Consider the following 21,426-nt stretch of genomic DNA (forward strand, 5'->3'; position numbering starts at 1 on the left):
GGACTGTCATATGACCTAGCATCAACCCAAGCTGAGTATATGAAAAGGAGATAGAATCCACTAGCCAAGTGGAGATAGTTCTTTTGGATACAGCAAATCCTAGCCTAATAGGATCAAAGGCAACAGAGTTAGGAAGACTGTATGTAGCTTAGTGTGGTCCAGGTAGTATGCCAGAGCATGTTTGCAGTCTAAAGTGTGAAAGGCTGCTTCTCCAGGATGAGAATGTGGCTTTGGAAATAAAACAGGAAAAATGGTGGGCTGGTTTAGGTAGAATTCTAAAATTACTTTAGGGAGGAATTTTAGATGCGTTTGAAGGACTACCCTGTCATGACAGAACCTTGGATAGGGAGGATTTGATACAAGGAATTGAAGTTCACTCATCTGGCATGCACACTTGAGGGCAATGAGGAAATCTGAGAGAGCAAGATGTAAGCAGCTCAAATGGAAATTTCCTAAGAGCAGAGAGAACTATGTTAAGAACCCAAGTGACAGGAGGAGGTTTGATAGGTGGTTTTGTATGGAATAGGCCTTTCATGAAATGGGATGTACAGAAAATGGCTTGTTGTCCAGGTGGGAATGAAATGCCCTGAGATGAACTCTAACCAATCTGTTTTTTAGACAAGAATTACAGAAGTAGAAAAGGTAGTTGAGGATGGATAGAAGTGAACATGAGATGAGCTCAAGAATGTAATGCACACCAGGAAGAGAAGCATGCCAACTTGAAGCAATAACAGCGCTGAGAGGAATGTTTCCTAGATGTTTCAATGACAGTGATTACTGCAGTCGAAAGGCAGAAAGCATTTATCTGTTTGTTGATTGTAAGTTCTTAACTAGTTTGTAAGCTCTTTCAAGCAGGGACTATTTCATGTTGCACTATCCTGTCCAGAATGACACCCCTTATTGCACTAGAAATAGTAGTTATGTACTCTGGATGCAGAAATACAAGTTAGCAATATATAACAGGAGGGGGGAAACCAAGATACTGATATACCAAACAGAAGGAAGATATAATATCAATAATCTAAAAATATTAAAATAATATAATAAGGGAATGGAGCTGGGCCATGCTGGGATAGATATTAGCAGTAGAAAAGGTAAGATGATAATAGCTCTGTACAGTTCACTGATGAGATCTCAACTGGAAAAATTGGTCAATTTATGAAAATCACATCTCCAAAGGATCCAGAAAATGGTAAAATTAAAAAGAGCTCAGAGTCACAAGTCCTATGAAGCGAGATGTATGTATACATTAGAAAATGGAGCAGAGAGAAAAATAATATGACAGAAACTTTCAATCACCTCAAAGGCATAAATAATGTACAATAAGCTTTTCCAGTGGAAGGAATGGAATTCTAAAAGGCGGCCATGATTTGTGATTCAAAGAAAATAACGTAAGGAAATATTTCTTCACAGAAAAGATGATGGATGCATGGAACAGCCTTTAAGTGGAGGCTGTGGAGGCTAAATCATTAATCAAAGTCCAAAAAATTAGGGAATAAGTACAGGGAGTCCAAAGTGGTAAGGATATAAAGGCAAAGAGAGTAGATAAGCTCTGTTGCATCAGTTAAGACTAGTTGGACCTTGAGTCCTTATCTTCCATCTCATTTTTCTAAAAAGATATGGCTACATGCACAACATATACAGTGGTGTATCAAGAGTGAGAGGTGCCTGGGGTGGTGGCCCTCTTCTCTGCCCCCTACCTCCGCCCCCTCCTTCCCCACCCCTCCTGCTGCATGAACGCCACTTCCCATCACGCCAGGGTCAGCTCTTCCTCTGACGTCACTTCCTAGGTGCAACAGCAGCGTGGGGGTTGCTGCTCGTGCTAGGAAGGGAAGTTGCGCGCATGTGCTGCAGTGGGGGGGGGGGGGAGAGGAGGACAGGTGCCTGTACCCTTACCAAGATGGAGGCCCAGGGTGGACCCCCCCCCGTTCCCCCTTTACTGTGCCACTGAACATATGTTATTATTGCTTTTAGAGACATTTAATAAAATTTGTATTAGGAAATTTAAGGGGGTTATTTAGTTTAGATGTTAGGACTTGTTTGTGTATCTTTTATGAATGTTATTCTATAACCCGTATAAGTTTTGGATATGCGGGATATAAAAGTTTTAAATAAATAAATATGAGTAGACTTGATGGAAACGAAGAAGGAATGAGAAGCAAGGATTTCATTAAGAAGATTGGGGACTCCTGTAGGAGAGAATCAAGAACATGAAGAGATCAAGGAAAATGAAATGAACAGAGGGGTTTAATCTGCTTGGAGTGGCAAGTACAATCCTAAACATAAGAACACAAGAATTGCCATACTGGGACAGACTGAAGGTCCTTCAAGCCCAGTATCCTGTTTCCAACAGTGGCCAACCCAGGCAAGATCCCAAGTAGTAAAACAGAGGCATAAAAAAGATAATTGACATGTTCTGCACAGAGTGGCAGGTATGTCTCTAGTCACTTTGCTGGACAGACTGGATGGACTGCGCTGGTCTTTAAATGCCATCTGTTACTATGTCTTCTACAATCTACCATCTGTATTTCATAAAGTAGTTTGAATGATGCTTAAAACACCCTGTTCTTATCTCCACATCACTTAAAGCAAGCTTAAAAGTTAATATCCACAGGTTGCACTCTGTTTCACACAGTACCTTGTTACTTGGTATAGTATGGATGTTGACAGCCACATGTTCTCTGTCACTATCTGCTGGCTTTGGATTTACTGAACTGTATATGCATTCTGCTGTTTATATTGTTCCTACCAAACCTATAATGTGTTTACCGGGGCGCTGAAGCAATCACTTATGTCCGTGTCACTTTCTGCATTATTTCCCAACATAGTTCTGAGACTCTGCTGCCTTAGTGCACCTATAAGTATATCATCAATCAGAGACTCCACAACTAAAAAATGTTCTCGTTATCGAAAGACCAAAATCACTTGAGTGGTATCCATATTTCCCCTACTCTGACGGTAAGACTTATCTGAAAAAAATGGAGTTTTATATTTCTCTTGCGAGTAAACAGATGTAGCAGGACGGATGGATTGATGGATCTCTCAATTCTGGCTTATAATGGTTTCAATATTCACCATTTCATCGTGCTATGGGTAGTTTATACAGATACTTATCTGTAGTCTTTCTCTTGCATGCTCTTTTTTTCTGTCCTGTAGCTATCACAGATCCCTAAGAAGTGTGCTGGATGGTAACAGCAACTAAACGCAAAATCTTTTAAAAGCATCATTTGATAAAATATTGATAACTGAAAAATGAAAAACTTACAAATTTATATACAGTAAAAACCTTGGTTTGCAAGCATAATTCATTCCAGATGCATGCTTGTAATCCAAAGCCCTCATATATCAAAGCAAATTTCCCCATAGGAAATAATGGAAACTCAGATGATTTGTTCCATAACACAAAAGCTTTTATACAAAATACTATATGTACTCGTATTGCAAGACTTTGCTCGTTTAGAACAGTCACTACACTCCTGCAGCATCAGAGAGAGAAGAACCATCGGCTCAGTTGTGATGATGTGACGCGTGTATACTGTATGTACAGTGCTCCCCCGGTCATTCGCAGCCCTCTCCCTTCTACCTGCTTCCGGCCACATCCCCTGCTCTGAAGCTCTCTTCGGCAACTCAGCAGCAGCGATCGACACAAGCTTCTGACGTCGGGGCCTACCCTCTGCGAGTCCTGCTTGTTTCAACTTCCTTTTTCCACAAAGGCGGGACTCGTAGAGGGAAGGCCTCGATGTCGGCAGCTTGTCTTGATCACCGCTGCTGACGAGTTGCTTAAGAGAGCCGCGGAGCAGGGAGATTTTGCCAGGTGCAGGGCCGGAGTGGAGGGAGGGTAGAAAGATTCTGGCTACAGGGTGCATTAACAAAGGAAAAGGGGGGAAAGCTGAAAATGGAGATAGTCACACAAAGAAGAGAAAGAGTAAGCAGGACCTACTGAATAAGGATAGAGATAACAGAGGGGACATGAAGAGGAGGTGAAATAGAGACATAGAAGTAATGCTGAAAAAGTGTGTGTGTGTGGGGGGGGAGATAAAGACATTGAAAGGGCAAATGGTGAACATGGGGTAAAGACAAGGACAGAGACAAATGAAGATTCTGAAAAAGTGGTGAGATAGGGATATAGGTGAGATGGACACAAAGAAGGGTGATGCTGGAAAATAGGTGGAATGGTAATTCTGACAGACACCGAAGGGAAATGCTGGATCAAGGAGAGATGGGGCTCAGGCTGGATGGAATGAGGAGAAATGCCTTGTTGGCCTGGAACTTCCTCTCCTACGTCAGAATTGACGTCAGGGAGCGGAATGCTGGTCAGCGTGACGCTTCTGCAGGGAAAGCTTGGGACGGCGGTGGCTTGGGGGCTGTTCCCCGATGGCGGTGGCAGCAAACCGAGTGGCTTGGGGGAGGGCACAGAGAAAGAAAGAAAGGGGGCAGACAGGGAGACAGAAAGAAAAAGTTGGGGGAGAGAATGAGGTCTGGAGGAGAGGAAACATACAGGAGGCTGAAAGAAAGGAAGAAAGATTGGATGCACAGTCAGAAGAAGAAAGTGCAACCAGAGACTCATGAAATCACCAAACAGCAAAGGTAGGAAAAATGATTTTATTTTCAATTTAGTGATCAAAATGTGTTGGTTTTGAGAATTTATATCTGCTGTCTATATTTTGCACTATGGCTCCCTTTTACTAAACCGCAATAGCGTTTTTTAGCGCAGGGAGCCTATGAGCATTGAGAGCAGCACGAGGCATTCAGCGTAACTCCCTGTGCTAAAACCTACTATTGTGGTTTAGTAAAAAGGGAGGGGGTGTATTTGTCTATTTTTGTATTTTGTTACTGAGGTGACATTGCATAGAGTCATCTGCCGTGACCTCTTTGAAAAAACCCGGAATATGAATAATTAACATTTTCTCTGCCTTTCAGTGTGCTTTGTGTTTTTTTTTATTTTATTGTTGGTAGATCATTTTGACTTAGTCATTATAAAAGTAGCTCGCAAGACCATAAAGTGTGGGCACCCCTGGTCTAGAACCTGGTACAAAGGGTTATAGAATTTACAAACAAGGACTAGAGCAACAGTGCTCTTCTAGATTAACTGAGAACAAAGATTATCAAGTTAGCTAAGCTGAATTAATTACAGTCTTATGAGAATAGGAACTGCACTTTTTTTGAACGCCTTTTTACTATTACTTTTTTCACTATGTCACATATGCAATGATTGGGTGGTGGGTCTTGCTATATGAACTTTGTGTCTTTGGCGGGGCTACATATCTCTGAGCACATGTTACAATCGAATTAGTTACTTAAAAGAATCTTTGAAATATAGATAACATTTTTCTATATTTAGAACATAATCCATAAACTGGGGATTCGCGTCAGCACCCACTCCCTGAGCATGATGTAACTTTGAGTAGCAAGCACGTGCAATGTACAACGCTGCTGTTGCCGCCTTCAACCCCCAACGCCACAACCTAAATTGCTTCTTCAGGACAAAATCCAGACTATAGTCTATGCATCCTTCAACACCACTCCTCCTTAACCGAGGAGGGAAGTATGCTTGGTAACCAATGCCAACAGTGAAAAGAGGCACTGGAGATGTCAAATCCAACTAGTTCAAAAATATGTCAAAAACACATACTGTATAATTAGTTTAGCAGAAGGGTTTCATTCATATCACATTCAAGACACAACGGACAAAAAATGATAAATACAAAGACGGAGAAAAACACTCCTCATATACAGGCAGCCGGGACTATGAAATGCCCTCAGCCACCTGTATCATCACTGGTTTGAAAAAAACTCCGTACATAAATATATAAATATGAAGAAGGACACGGTACTACTCGAAAGGGTCCAGAGAAGAGTGACTAAGAAGGAGAGGTTGGAGGAGCTGCCGTATAGCGAAAGATTAGAGAAACTGGGCCTCTTCTCCCTCGAAGAGGAGATTGAGAGGGTACACGATCAAAACATTCAAAGTACTGAAGGGGATAGACTTAGTAGATAAGGACAGGTTGTTCACCCTCTCCAAGGCAGGGAGAACGAGAGGGCATTCTCTAAAATTGAAAGGGGATAGATTCCGTACGAACATAAGGGAGTTCTTCTTCACCCAGAGAGTGGTAGAAAACTGGAATGCTCTTCCGGAGTCTGTCATAGGGGAAAACACCCTCCAGGGATTCAAGACAAAGTTAGACAAGTTCCTGTTGAACAAGAACGTGCGCAGGTAGGGCTGGTCTCAGTTAGGGTGCTGGTCTTTGACCGGAGGGCCGCCGTGTGAGCAGACTGCTGGGCATGATGGACCACTGGTCTGACCCAGCAGCGGTAATTCTTATGTTATCCTTTCATTCACTTCAAAAACTCATTTTTCAAAATTCATTTTGTCTCGTACATCAAAATATATAGGTAGAAATACAATCTTCTAAAACTGGTTGCAATGGCAATAGCCTGGTATAAATATAAGTAATTCTTAATATCATGAAGACCAAAGAATGTGAAACTTGAAAAACTTATCTCAAATTACAGCAGCAATCATTCTTTCATCCAATATTCCATTTCCTGACAGAAAGCACTTCTGTTTCGCCTCAAAAGGCTACTTCAGGAGAAAAAGATTCTATAATCATATGAAAAAAGTTTTTTCAAACGCTCCCACATAGCAAACTAGTAGAGCTGGCTCCTCACAAAATGGCTGCGGGACTGAGAGACGCACCCACCTCATTCAAAAACAAAGAAAGAGCCGGGCGTCATGATGTCATCACCAACGTGATGCGTGATTCGCTAAACATCAGCCTGTAAGGAGAAAGAAACTTCTTTTATTCATGCTTAAAAACTTCAAAAGATGGAATTGTGACAGAAAAAGAACAGCACCCCCAAACTGAAAACGATTCGTACAGGCTACAATGTCTTCAAAATAAATATGGTAAACACTCCCATTCTAATTTAGATGAAATTTAGAAGTGTTTAATAGAACGGTTGCCATTCATAAGTGGTATTCAACCCCAAAGGGTCTAAGGTTTACAAGCGATGAATCCATTGCTGCTCCTTTTGCCATAGTAATCTTCTAGTATCTCCTCTTCTCAAAGATGGAGCCAATTTCTCAATCACCCAGCCTTTCAAGTTGCTAAAATTATGTTGAAATTCTGCACAATGAGCTGTCATTGGAGCTGGCATTTTGCGGGTATTCAAACAACTTTTATGTTCTGTCAGTCTAATAGAAAAGGTCTCAGATGTTTGACCTATGTATAAAAGTTCACAAGGGCACTGAATTGCATAAATAATATTGAGAGATTGACAATTGGAAGTGTGCCTTAAAGTATAATTTTTTCCATTGGTAGGGTTAATAAATCTAGAGACAGTAGCCATTATATTACAATTAGAGCAATGTCCGCAAGAACTATGACCAAGTATTGTACCATCTTCATTGTTTTTAAATATTTCTTTCACTTAAATTTTTATTTCTTGACTGAGAAAAAATAAATTTTTTGTTTACAAAAAAAGGAAGAGTTTTGAGAAGTGGTAAATGTTTTTTTAATAACTCTGTGTGATATCTGAGTTTATTTCACTACACAGGGAATCATTTCTGTTTCTTCTTGAGGTCTTCTATAATCCAGGAAGTGATTCCCTGGGATTATTTAGTGCTCATTTTTTAGCTTTTTTAACTATGGAATGTGGATAATTCCTCAATAGCAATCTCTGTTCTAAAATTTTGGCTTCTTGAATATATGTTTCTCTAGAGTTGCATACACATCGATACCTCAAAAATTGAGCAAAACGGATGCTAGTTTTCAAATAAGCTGGATGCATTCTGTCAAATCTAAGCAAGGTGTTCCTGTCTGTATTTTTCTGATAATAGTTGTAAGTTGTAGTTGTAAGTTTTTCTTCTCTCCATTGAACAAGAACATCCAGAAAACTGATTTCAGTAGTACTGTATAACATAGTGAACTTAATAGAAGGATGACATTATCTCCAAAAGCGCTGTGGGCTTAAACAGCCTATGCACAATTGGGTCCTTTCCAAGATCCAGGGTTGCCATCTGATCAGGACCTGGTCCTCCCAGGTGCGATGCAGAATCGCCTACTACTGAGTACCCAGACTGGAAAAGTAAAGGCATAGGTACAGAATCCACTGCATCCCAGTCCTCTTCTGCCTGAACCCCCCTCTCTTGTGCATGACTCTGCTGTGAGGCAACTGCGTTCTTAGGTGGGGGAACCCTGGCACTACCATCGCCATGACCCCTGAGGGGTCCATGCGACCACTGTAATTCAAGTACGCTTCGTACATCATACTAATAAATTCTGAAGCACCCTGACCTGGACACTCAGAGGGTTCCTTTCTGGGATTTAACACTAGATGCACGGTTGTGCTTCGCTGGGGATGTGCTTTCACCATTTCCCAGCTCCAGCCGGGATTTTTTTTGTTTATTTATTCAATTTTCTATACCGTTCTCCCAAGGGAGCTCAGAACAGTTTACATGAATTTATTCAGGTACTCGAGCATTTTTCCCTGTCTGTTCCAGTGATTTCACAATCTATCTAATGTACCTGGGGCAATGGGGAGATTAAGTGACTTGCCCAGGGTCACAAGGAGCAGTGTGGGTTTGAACCCACAACCCCAGGGTGCTGAGGCTGTAGCTTTAACCACTGCGCCACACTCTCGTCTTTTGACCTGGAACTCGAGCCAGCTAAGACCCCATGCCTCCAGAGGGACTAGAGGTAGCTAAGCCAGTGGGTCCCCCCCTCAAGTGCCACATGGCAAGCAGGACACGGACGGTCCTTGTCAACTATCCAGTGCAAATCTGGCATTAATCCTGGGTATCCTGGCCTGAGGAATCCATCTATAACAATTCTGAGCAAAACTGAGGTGTTTTGAGGCAGAGGCTTTTATTCTAAAATCAGGATATCAAACGTGACTGCCGCGACAGCAATTTTAGCACCACAAATAGTCGGGAGCTAAATAAGGAATGAAAAAAACTCGGGGAATAAGATTTTAGAAGTGGGGACCCTGTCCCTAGCCCCAGAAACCCTCAAAAACTACTTTTTGAGAATCCCCAATTTGTCTCATGGGTTATTGCAGCCTGTACTTACTGCTATGCAGGTGATGGGAGCTGCCTGGACTGAAACTGAAGCCAGAGAAATGGGAGGACTTCTGCCTCAGATAAGCCTGGAAAAACCAGACAGCTTGCTTCTGCGGACTGCCCTTCAGTTGACTGGGGGTATAAAAATGCGAAACAATGCAATAAAAGATGTGTACACAACGAGCGTAGTCTATAAATCCCCAGTCGATTTATAGAATATGCTCGTTGTGTACACATCTTTTATGGCATTGTTTCCACATTTTTATACTTGTGGCTCGTTGTTATGACTGAAACAGGGCCCGAGTCGGGTCTATGCCACATTTGTGTTGCATTTTTTTGTGCTATTGTACATTTTATTGTGTATACTTCTGCACCACTTATGAATAAATTAAATTACAAGATCGTCAGTTCCACGTTTTTTTTGCCTTCTACTCTGTGAGTCATCATGACCTTAACCCAGACACTTACAGCAAAGGACAGAATGAGCAGTGATGGACATATGTGCACCATGGACAAAACTTGAGTGTGATGGCTTGCTTTTGCAGATATAAGGAAAACAGATGAAACAAAATTAAAGAAATAAAATTTTCCTCTAAATACAGATCAGCCGATATTCACAGTGATTTATCCGGGTGCTGAACAGTTAAAAATCGCTTGAATTTATTTATTTAACAATTTATATCCCGCTTATCCTACAATTTTAGGTTAGCTAAGCTGCTAATTTTCAATAGTATTTAACGGGCTAAGTGCTGCTGAAATTCATTTAGTGCCTAACTCAAACCCAGCTATGTAGGGGGCATTCTTGGGGTGGAGTCAGAACTTGGCCACCTAAATGCTGATATTCAGCTCTTAAGCAGCCAGATAAATGGGTACCGCAGAAAAGTCTGTCCTATCTTTATGTGCTAACCCATGGCTGCTTAAATGCTGAATATAAACTTAAACACCGTTATGTTAGCTGGTTCAAAAACAACTGGATATTCAAAGCTGAAGTCCGGACAAGGCCCAGCTTTGAATATCTGGGAATAACTCTTTTGACGGTGAGCAAAACACTCACTGCCTCTGCCTGAATATTGACTCCAGACAGACCAGGAAAAATTGGCCAGGTAGTCTGCAAGCCATGGTCATCATGTCAGGAAATAAAACAAGGCCCAACTTTGCAAGGATGTCAAAAAGAAAATAGAACACAGTGTAAAAAAAACTATCTGGAAAAGTCACTGTTTTTTTAATGACCAAAAGCCAGTAAGAAAGAAAACCCTCTTCCGAAGCTCTGTAGGGCTACAATGGCAAACCCTTATCAAAACAATTGTGATGGAAAAAAAAAAAGGAACTGAGGGGGAACCATGGCAATATGGGAACAAGCATACATGAGCAATGAAAGTCTTATGTTCTTCCAGAAAGCTTTGGATGAATCCGTTTGGTGCCAAGTGGGATCACATGAGCTACGTATGCAGCAAAGGTGAACTTTTTTTTTTTTTTTAAAGTAGATATCACAACTACCCAAACAGAAGAAATACCATACTGGGTCAGACCAAAGGTCCAACAAGCCCTGCCTGCATCTTGTTTCCAACAGTGGCCAATACAAGTCATGAGTATCTCCTGGACCCCAAAGAGCAGATACATTCCTTGTTGTTTTATACTCAAGGATAACCAGTGACATTCCCAAGTCTATCTGGCTAATAATAGTGTATGGAATTGTCCTCCAGGATCTTACTTAATCAGGCCAATGTTATCAAACCCAAACCTGCATAAAAGCATGCACAAAAGTTATAATATTTATGCTTCAAAATGTGTTTAATGTAAAGAGGCAGCATCAGGTAATGGAGAATAAGGAAAATAAACAACAAAAAGCACTTTAAAGTCTCTACTGGGATTCTCTCTTATTACAGGTATCCCAATTTCCTATGGTATATGTATACAGTACTTATTTTATATAGGTACAGTTGACACAAAGAGAGATATCCATACAAACATATATTCCACATGGATATTATGTACCCTGAGAAAGAGGAAACAGCAACTGAAGATTGGGCCAATATTTTATTACCTACTGAGTGGAAAACATGGCCTGATTCATCATCTCTTAACAGCTCTGAATGCTATTGTTGCATTCTGTGATTCTTATCTGCAAGGTAAGGGCTGCTGGTACATTAAGGTGTTGTAAATATGTAGAAATTTACGAGTGGAAACACTTCATTGCAGACCACCAATCACTCAACAGGATCCTAGAACCAAGATTTAGTAAACAGGCTCATAAAGAGAATTCTCACCTGTTTAGCTGCAGAAGAAGAAATGATTCCTTTCTCCAGAAGGTTGAGAAGTTCAGCAAGGGAGGAAGGACTGATTCGACTGTAGGGAAAGAGATTGCTTTCAAATGCACAAGGAAAAAAATTATATAATTCTGTGACAGAGTAGCTAATTTCATTTTTGTTCAAAAGAAAAAGAAAACTTTTACTGAAATGACGACAAGTCAATTGCAGTCTGTCAATTTCACACCACACTGTAATTTGTTGTCAGTTGTGGTAAAGCTCATGAATAAGGTTTTCTGTTCTTATCACCATGAAAATGATTGCTTTTTCACTTCTCATTTTCCTACCTTTATTACAAACACAGGCACAACCAGAATGGGTCATACTGACCTGTTTGGAACTCAAATGCAGTCTGAGTGATTTGAGATAGAGAAACTTCTGTGTCATTTTAGTTTGCCTAGTGCAGAGACATAGCATAGAAGTTACTTGGGTGCCAGAAAACAAATTCAAAATGGAGCTGATATTTGCTGACTCAGCTTTCAAGTGAAGCCAATGACATCTTGTACACTTGCTTCAGGAAGATAAGCCTTGGCCCAAACTGTATAGCGGAAGCCCTACGAGATCAGGTGGGTCTTAGAAAACTGACTATAAACTCTGGTGACATAGTGATCCATACTGATTCTTGGTACTTTTCTGATATATGTCCTTAATCAGCTGTTTATCGAGATATGGAAACACATTTATGTATTTATTTAAGAAATTTATGGGATCAATAAAGCCTTTTATCAGGTCAGGAGAGGCTCCTCCCTGGTTTAACTGTTTATTATGCTATATGCTGACATTTAGTGGTAATTAACTGGATAGTACCACTGAATATCAGCTCTAACCAACAAACTCATAGCCGATAATTTTGTGGGTGGTCCGAGGGCAGAGTTAGTGCTTATAGTTAACCAGACAAATAAAACTGCAAAAAAAACCCAACACAGTCCCATCTTTGTCTATGGGGGTGGCCTAAGAAATCTAGCCAATCGGAATCTTAGGCCACTCCTAGTGCATCTCAGAATGCATTGTGAGAGAGGCCTAAGACTCCAGTTGGCCCAGTTGCCTAAGACCCCTCTTATGGGAGGGGACTTAGGCGCCTGGGCCAATCAGGACCATAGGCCCCCGGTGCATCCTAGGATGCACCAGGAAGGGGAAGGACCGTTAAGTGTCTTGTCATTCTAATTGAACATTTTTTGAAAACAATTAGACTGTGATATACAGCACTCAAAGGTATTTGAAGGTACTTTAAGCATATGCGATAATTGGGTGGTGAGGCGATATTCTTGGGGTAAATATCCCTTGTTTTTGCCTCTATGTCTCTAAGCATATTCAGCCTTTGAATTATGTATATGAAAAGTCTAATGCTTATGTGCACAAGGTTATTCTTGATATTCAACCGGTTTGGTACACCCTCAATCACAAATAGTGATTAATTTTTTCTCCATTGATATTTTGGCAGGAGGGAGTGGGCATCTCTTTTGCTGGCCATAAAAGAAAGGTACGTGAGGTGGCAGGGGGATTTTGGGGGATGATGGGGCAAACGGCAGGAGGGAGTGATTATCCCTCCTGCCTGGGTAAGTCTCGGGGGGTGGCGTCAGGAGGGAGTGGGCATCCCTCCTGCCTCAGGATGTCTCGGGGGGTGGTGGCAGGAGGAATTGGGCACTCCTCCTGCAATGGACATTGGGGGGGGGGCTTCAGGGGTACTGGCAGGAGGGAGTGGGTATCCCTCCTGCCGGCCAACTTTGCGTGGAAAGACGGATTGCCTACTGCGGCCACTAAACTGATCGCCGCAGGGAGATTCCCTTGCAGCGATCAGCTCAGCAGCAATACGATTCTCTAACCGGTGCCTGTGACATGGACACCAGTTAGAGAATCGGGGTGGTTAGGCGGGGTTGGGCGTCTGACAATCAGGACAGATGCGATTCTATGTAGGATACCCATGCGCGATTCTCAAAAGTCACTTAGGCGGTTGCTGAGACTGGGGAGGTCTTATACAGAATCCGGCCCTGAATGTCCAGGCATAGTGTTGGCAGTGGCCAAAAAAATACTGGCTGCCAGCGTAGGAATATTTAGCACTATATCTAATCTATACTTGTTTACCATTATTTACCACATTCAATCTAAAATTTTTGGCAGAAAACAAAGTAAACATATATAAGTAAAAGTGAAATTTATTCTTATCTGTTAATTTCCTTTCATTGAGTCCCAGTAGACCAGTCCAAACCTGTGGGTTATATCCTCTGACCATTGAATGGAGGCAGAGAGATACAGTTTCCAGTGGTATCACTGGTATAGTAGGTACAGCCTGGAGCTAGTCAGTATAAGTCTAACTAATCCTATGAACACAGTTAAAACTCTCGGGGTCCTCATAAACCTCTTCAAATAACTGCTGCTACTACTAAAATTTATTATTTCTATAGTGCTACCAGACACATGTAGTGCTGTACATTAAACATGCAAAATACAGTCCCTGCTTGAAAGAACAAGAGTTTTTAAATTCTACTGTCTACTATTTAAATCCATAAATGTTGACAGCCCAGCCTACTTGAACAAACTACTACAACCAGACACAGGAGAACCCAGACACCATTCACATACCCTCCAAACAGAGACGTCAAATGGAAAAAACTGTACGATGGCCTTCTAGATACACAGGCAGCAAAACTAGACCACTAACTCTCTAATCTACTAATCGCGACCCCAGACTACAAAACTTTCAAAAAAGAAATAAAAACCTTGCTAGTCAAGAAATCCATGAAGTCTAACTAACACCGAATGAAACATTTCAATCCTCTGAAGCAACCTGCTCTACTCTGTAACACCTCTGGACACGTCCAGAAATCCTCTTCTGTAATCTGCCTTGAACCGCAAGGTAATGGCGGAATAAAAATAACTAATGTAATGTAATTATGACAGACAAACAGAACAAAAAGGGTGAATCTATACATACTGCTCAGGTAGGGTTTTAAGGAGGGAATGATAGTGGCGTAGTAAGGGAGGAGCGGGGGAAGATCTGCCCCGGCACTGTCTTGGTGGAGGTGCTGGTATCTCTCCTCCTCTTCGCCCCTCCATGCTGCGTGTGCCTTCATTTCCCCCCCACCTCTAGCTCTTTGCTGGCACGAGCAGCAACTCCAACCTGCTGCTCATGCCAGTGTCCGCTCTCCCTCTGATGTCACTTCCTGGTCCTGCGCCTAGGAAGTGACATCAGAAAGCGAGCCCATGCCAGTGCTAGCAGCAAGTTAGTAATACTGCTTGCGCTGGGAAGTTAAAGAGGTACTGCAACTGAATCTTCAAGAGTTTTTAAAAATATCACAGCAATACTGTTCATATAAATAAATACGTTGACAAATAACTGTGTCTTCAAAAGTTTCTTAAAAGTATCCCTGGGTTTATATAATCTTAACTGACCTGTCAATGAGTTCCAAAATGTCACCATTATTATTGAAAACACAGAATTCCCAACCCTGGTATGTTTCACATTTCTTTCTTTCATCAATGCGACTCCCGCTCCTGATGTTATATCCCCCTCCCCTTCCCTGTTCTTTTACTTTGTTTTTAATGATGTATTTATTGACTCCCCCTTCCCCTCTTTACCCTCAAGTCTAAGTTTTTATCTGTAAATTGACCTAAATGTTCACTCTTCCCCCTCTTATAATTATTACGCATATATATATATATATATATTTTTTTTAACCTTTCAATTTTTTAGCATTGTAAACCGGCTAGATGCACGTCGATGGTCGGTATATTAAAACTAATAAAACTTGAAACAATCTCATATCCTGTGCTGATCTTGGACAGTACAACTCCCATAAAGCCAATGTAGCTGCTTCAGAATTGGCGTAATATGGGCTATCGGTGAAGCAATCTTGCAGCAGAATTCATCAAAACCTGCAATGCCCAACTTTTTGTTTTCACCACTCCTAAATAAAGCACATTACAATAATCTAACCTTCCTAATATTAATGCTTGCACCTCCGTACAAAAATCATAAGGCATTAATATTGACTTCAACCTGTACAACATGCGCAACTGCGCATATCCCAACTGTACAGTTTTCAATATTCCTATTCCTAAACTTTTGCACCTAACAAGTCATAAAGTAGCATACAGTATATGACTGGTTATATTGCAGTCCAAGTACAAAACTAAAATACTTAGGGCCCTTTTACTAAGAGTGCCTTTTATCAAGCCGCGCTATCGGTTTAATGTGCGTAAACCGCCGGCCACGCTAGCCGCTAATGCCTGTCTTTAGCAGGCGGTAGTTTTTTGGCCAGCGTGGGGGTTAACGCGATTAAAATTCGTATGCGCTAACCCCGTTAGCGTGGCATGATAAAAGGAGCCCTAAGTGTGGCAATATTAATACTACTATTTATTATTTCTCTAGCGCTACCAGATGAATGTAGCTCTGCACATTAAAGACAGGAAGAGCTTATAATCTAATTCTGACAGACAAACAGGGTGAATATGTGTAGCTACCTGACCTTAATGTCCTTAATCTGCAAATATAAAATGGCGTCTAGTAATGGCATAACCTGCATTTTTATATAGGCCCCACATTAAATTGCCCATTACCATGTGGTATCTCTTAGCATTTAACACAAGAGCACTTAGCATCCTCTATTTAGGAAGTAAAAAGTACCCCAAAGACAGTTTGAAAATTTGGACCATAAAGCTAACTTCTTTATTGATTTTCAAACTTTGATAGTGCAATACAATTGGTAAATCATAAATACTGCATAGAACACACTAATAATTACATTAAATAATCATTTACTCCCATCCTCATCTTAATTATTATTACAATAATACATATGATGTGATTTCAATATTATAATTAAGTAATTTAATTCCTCAAAGTACATTTCCCTCCCCCTACCCACCCTCCCTGGATGTGTAAAGAAATCTAATGTAAAAGAAAGAAACATGACCCTTACTGTAATGCAACAAAAGTAGTCAATGGACTCCATACATCATTAAAGGACTTACTAGTACCCAAACGTTCTGCCATCATTCTTTCATACTTATATGTCAATGGTCTCAAACTCAAACCCTTTGCAGGGCCCCATTTTGGATTTGTAGGTACTTGGAGGGCCTCAGAAAAAAATAGTTAATGTCTTATTAAAGAAATGGCAATTTTGCATGAGGTAAAACTCTTTATAGTTTATAAATCTTTCCTTTTGGCTAAGTCTTAATAATAATAATAATAATAATAAAATTGTAATTTATACCTAAAGAAACATATGATCAAGAAACTATTTTATTTTATTTTTGTGATTATGATAAACTTACCGAGGGCCTCAAAATAGTACCTGGCGGACCGCATGTGGCCCCCGGGCCACCAGTTTGAGACCACTGTTATATGTGGTACACACATTTACCCACCAAAAAGTGTAATTAATCCTGTCATGGTTCTTCCAATTATGTGTGATCAGCTGAACAGCTATTCCTGTCATGATCAGGAAAGGCGACTTTTATATTTGTCTAAAGTAGGCTTAACATTTAGTAACATACCACAAATTACAGCTTCATAGGTTAAGGGAATAGATGACTCAAGAATAAGATTTATTTGTCCCCAAATTGACTTCCAGAAATTAAGTATTAATGGACAAAAATATAACAGATGATCCAAAGTCCCTATATTAATATGACAATGCCAGCATCTACTGGCAAGCAAGGGCATGGCTAAGACTAATGGCATAATGGATTGGCATTTGGTCCTCATGTTTCAGCCAGCTGTTAACCTTCTGCCGCCGCCACTCGCTCTCAGAAGCATCATCGCTGCAATTCTCAATATGTGGCCAAATAGCAACAGCATCAAGAATAAACAGGTGGCTCCTCTCTATACTACAGTGCTGTCAAGTCAATGTCATATTTAATTAACAGATAAACTACAATGATGAATCTCTAAGAATACATGTACAGTGATTCTTTTTCTGCTGTTTGTTCTCCTTCCATGCAAGACCTCTTTTTATAAATTTCTATTCTGTAGCATGAGACATTTTCCCAGATTAAATACCCTTTCTGACTCACCTAGCCTGGTTCATAGACAGTAACGCAGAAGACAAAGGCATGCGCCGACAACTGAGCGCAAGATGGAGGTGCACGCCGAAGAAAAAGACTGTTTTTAGGGGCTGCGATGGGGGGTTTTGTTGGGGAGCCCCCCCACTTTACTTAATACAGATCGCGGCGGCGTTGTGGGGGGTTTGGAGGGTTGTAACCCCCATTTTAGTGAAAACGTAATTTTTTCCCTAAAAACAGGGAAAAAGTTAAGTTTTCAGTAAAATGTGGGGGGTTACAACCCCCCAAACCCCCACAACGCGGCGTGATCTGTATAAAGTAAAGTGGGGGGGGGGTTCCCCCCACACACACCCCGTCGTAGCCCCTAAAACAGTCTTTTTCTTTCGTGCGCGCCTCCGCGCTGCGCTCAGTTGTCTGCTCGCGCCTTTGTCCCAGCGCGCTTTTGACCTGACACCACCTAGCCTTGGTGCATGGGCCCTGGCTGAGGACCGTCGTTGTAAACACAGAGCTAGGTGAGTTGGGAAGATCCCCAAATAGTTGCACTGGATTCAGGACCTGGTACAGATTGAGCTAGAAGCCCAAAGGAAAATAGAAAACTGCTGTCTGTTTTTCCCCAGCTCCCACCAGAAGAAGACGACTGCCCTTGAGAAGCAAGTTGGTTAGTGGCAACCTATTCGCATTTCTCATGCTTGTTTTCTAATAAGCTCCCTTTATTGGGCCTGTCCAGAACACTTGCCATGCAATCTTTTTCATTATTGGAAAATAACAACGTAAGCCGTACCTCTGATGAACTGCGAGGTTCCCTTGTTTTAAATGACCCAGCAGATCATTTATAACCCAACCAATCACTTTTCTGGGGTCTGTCTGGGTCATCTTCACCACATTCTGAAAAAAGTCCTTCAATCCATCCTCATTCTGATTGAGAGAGAAAAAAGAAAAAAACAAATAAACAACAACCCAGAGAGAGTGAGAGAAAGGCAAAAGAAAAATAGAGTCACTGGCGGTGAACTAAGATGAAATGCTTTAGTTACATTAGGATTTGTCCATTTATCAAGAGTCCTTGTACGGCTGCAAACACCCTAAGTGAATTCCACATCCACCAATTCTGAAAGCCTTGGAAGGCTTCCAGGGATTCATGTAAGATAATGAAGAGAACAACTCTTCAGTACGGAAACTTCTTAAAAGAAGATATCAAATGTAACAACTACTGGTTTCCTAGTACTTTCATAAGCATCCCAGAACCCACTCCCCACCCTTAAAAAAAAATCAACGTTTGCATCACAAAATGGGAGCTATTATACTGCAGTAACTCTACAGAGCTGCCAAGTGGCAGAGTTCCAGAAGGAAGATTTTAGCTAGTCCTGTATTTCTGAGAACCCTATTCTGATGCACTAGGAGACTTGCAGCACAGGATTAATATACATATTAATATTCATATACATGGATTAATATTCATAAGGACCATAGCACTTAACTTTGACAGCCAGGCACCTAAAATTTTTAATTAAAAAATCTGCTTACTCTAAAAGGGCAATTCTTTAACCCAGGCACTCTATTTACCTGCATGTTGCATGGTAATCCTCAGACTCAATTTATTGAGTTAAAATGTGCACCCAACTAACTTGGCTAACAAGCCAATTACTGCTATTAATTGGGCGTTAATTAGCACCAATTTGAATTTGCATGCACACCTTGCTACTTTATGACGATGTGTGCCCAAATCCCATAGCGTGCAAACCAAAGGGGGCAAGGCCATGTGAGGTGCATGGGCTGGTTAGAGACCTTCTTGAAATTTGTGTGCAATGTTATGGAATACTAGGGATGCGAGCCCAAATTGTGCCTCAGGAATTACACCTGGTATAAGCCCTGGCACCCAAAATTAGTACTCAATGCTATTCTATAATGGGCTATAATGTGCTAGCAGGATGCCAAAGTATTATTCTGCAAATACCCACTTCACTTAATGCATATTTGCAAAGAGGTCATATTACATAGTAGATGACGACAGATAAAGACCCAAATGGTCCATCCAGTCTGCCCAACCTGATTCAATCTAAAAATTTGTTGTTGGGTTGTTTTTTTTCTTCTCCTTAGCTATTTCTGGGCAAGAATCTAAAGCTCTGCTCAGTACTGTTCTTAGGTTCCAACTATTGAAGTCTCCGTCAAAGCTCACTCCAGTCTATCTATACCCTCCCAGCCATTGAAGCCCTACCTAGCCCATCCTCCCCCAAACGGCCATATACAGATATAGATCATGCAAGTCTGCCCAGTACTGGCCTTAGTTCTTCAATATTCACTATTATTTTCCTTTCTCTGGAAAATATTTTGTTCTACGTTAATACCTTTCAAGTATTTGAACATCTGAATCATATCTCTCCTTTCCCTCCTTTCCTCTAAGGTATACATATTCAGGGCTTCCAGTCTCTCCTCATATGTCTTTTGGCGCAAACCTCCTATCATTTTCGTTGCTTTCCTCTGGACTGCTTCAAGCCTTTTTGTGTCCTTCGCAAGATACAGTCTCCAAAACTGAACACAATACTCCAAGTGGGGCCTCACCAACGACCTGTACAGGGGCATCAACACCTTCGTTCTTCTACTGGTTACACCTCTCTTTATACATCCCAGCATCCTTCTGGCAGCAGCCACCGCCTTATCGCACTGTTTTTACGCCTTTAGATCTTCAGACACTATCACCCCAAGGTCCCTCTCCCCATCCATGCATATCAGCCTCTCCCCTCCCCTCCCAGCATGTTTATGCCGCTGTAACTTTTTACATTCAGTGGGATATCAAATTTTTAACATAAGAATTGCCATACTGGGACAGACTGAAGGTCCATCAAGCCCATGATCCTGTTTCCAACAGTGGTCAACCAAGGTCCCAAGTACCTAGCTAGATCCGAAATAGTAAAACAGATTTTATACTGCTTATCCTAAGAATAAGCTGTGGATTTCCCTAAGCCATCTCAATAATAGCCTATGGACTTCTAATTTTGTATATTATCCAAGCCTTTTTTAAACCCTGCTACGCTAACTGATTTCACCACATTATCCAGCAGCAAATTCTAGAGTTTAATTACACATTGTGTGAAGAAATATTTTCTCTGGTTTGTTTTAAATCTACTACTAAATAGCTTTATCGCATGTCCACTAGTCCTAGTATTTCTGGAAAGAGTGAACATAAACATATATATATGAGGTTAAGTTAGGAGAATGAGCAGATATATTACAGAATACTGCAAGTTATGTGATGTATTTAGGTGCCTACACTTATACCAGCTCTAGGGCTGGTGCAATTGTAGACACCTAAATGTTAGGTCTGCTGATATCAGGTTATGCTGGTAATCTATAATGGAACTAAGGAGCCTAAGTTCTGTTATAGAATAGACATCTACCAAGCAACACTGGGATGCCAAAATGAAGGTGCTCATTTATAAAATTGCTTCTTTAGTGCCTTTTGAGGAGGAAGGAGAAAGAAATTTGGTGCCTATCATCAGTTTCAAAACCAGAACTGGCCAATAAATCCCTTCTGTAACTGAATAATTTGGCAGCTGTGCAAGAACTGAACGAGGCAATAATTATATATTAAATTCCTGTCATATGTTTCTATATTTACATCCCTTATGTAACAGGGTATAAACCTGTTACACTGGATTACAGCCTTTTTTCTGTAATGCAGACTAGGGGCTAGATTCACTAAGGACACTGATCGTGTCCCGACCACTTTGCGACCCTGACCCGATTCACTAACCTTACTCCCGATCCGATCCATGCATGCAAATGAGGGGGAATGGCATACAAATGTAGGAAGGCAGCGATTCACTAAAAAATTTCATGAACACCGGCTGGGTTGGCCGATCAAAAAATAAGCAACTGCTGAGGACCAGTTGCTCAGGTCCTTTCCGACTAACCTGCTCTCTGCCCCGACTTTCCTCTTGCCGCCCTGCTCTCTGCTTGACTCTCCTCTTGCCGCCCTGCTCTCTGCCCCAACTCACTAACCTGCTCTCTGCCCCGAGTCTCCTCTTGCCGCCCTGCTCTCTGCCCCGACTCTCCTGTCCT

General features: G+C 41.3%; 1 protein-coding gene across 2 annotated transcripts in view; it reads right to left on the reverse strand.

Moving 5' to 3' along the window:
- GATB (glutamyl-tRNA amidotransferase subunit B) overlaps positions 1-21,426 on the reverse strand; it is a 178,691-nt gene that overhangs the window by 17,236 nt on the left and 140,029 nt on the right. Inside the window, exons 10-11 of one of the 2 annotated variants that reach the window (XM_033940686.1) lie at positions 18,152-18,285; positions 11,329-11,407 (exon numbers count right to left, since the gene is read on the reverse strand). In XM_033940686.1, coding sequence (XP_033796577.1) covers positions 11,329-11,407; positions 18,152-18,285 — 213 coding nt within the window. The remainder of the gene's footprint in view (positions 1-11,328; positions 11,408-18,151; positions 18,286-21,426) is intronic. The other variant, XR_004539110.1, reaches the window with a different exon arrangement.

The sequence above is a fragment of the Geotrypetes seraphini genome, chromosome 1 (genome assembly GCF_902459505.1).
Source record: "Geotrypetes seraphini chromosome 1, aGeoSer1.1, whole genome shotgun sequence".
NCBI lineage: Eukaryota > Metazoa > Chordata > Amphibia > Gymnophiona > Dermophiidae > Geotrypetes > Geotrypetes seraphini.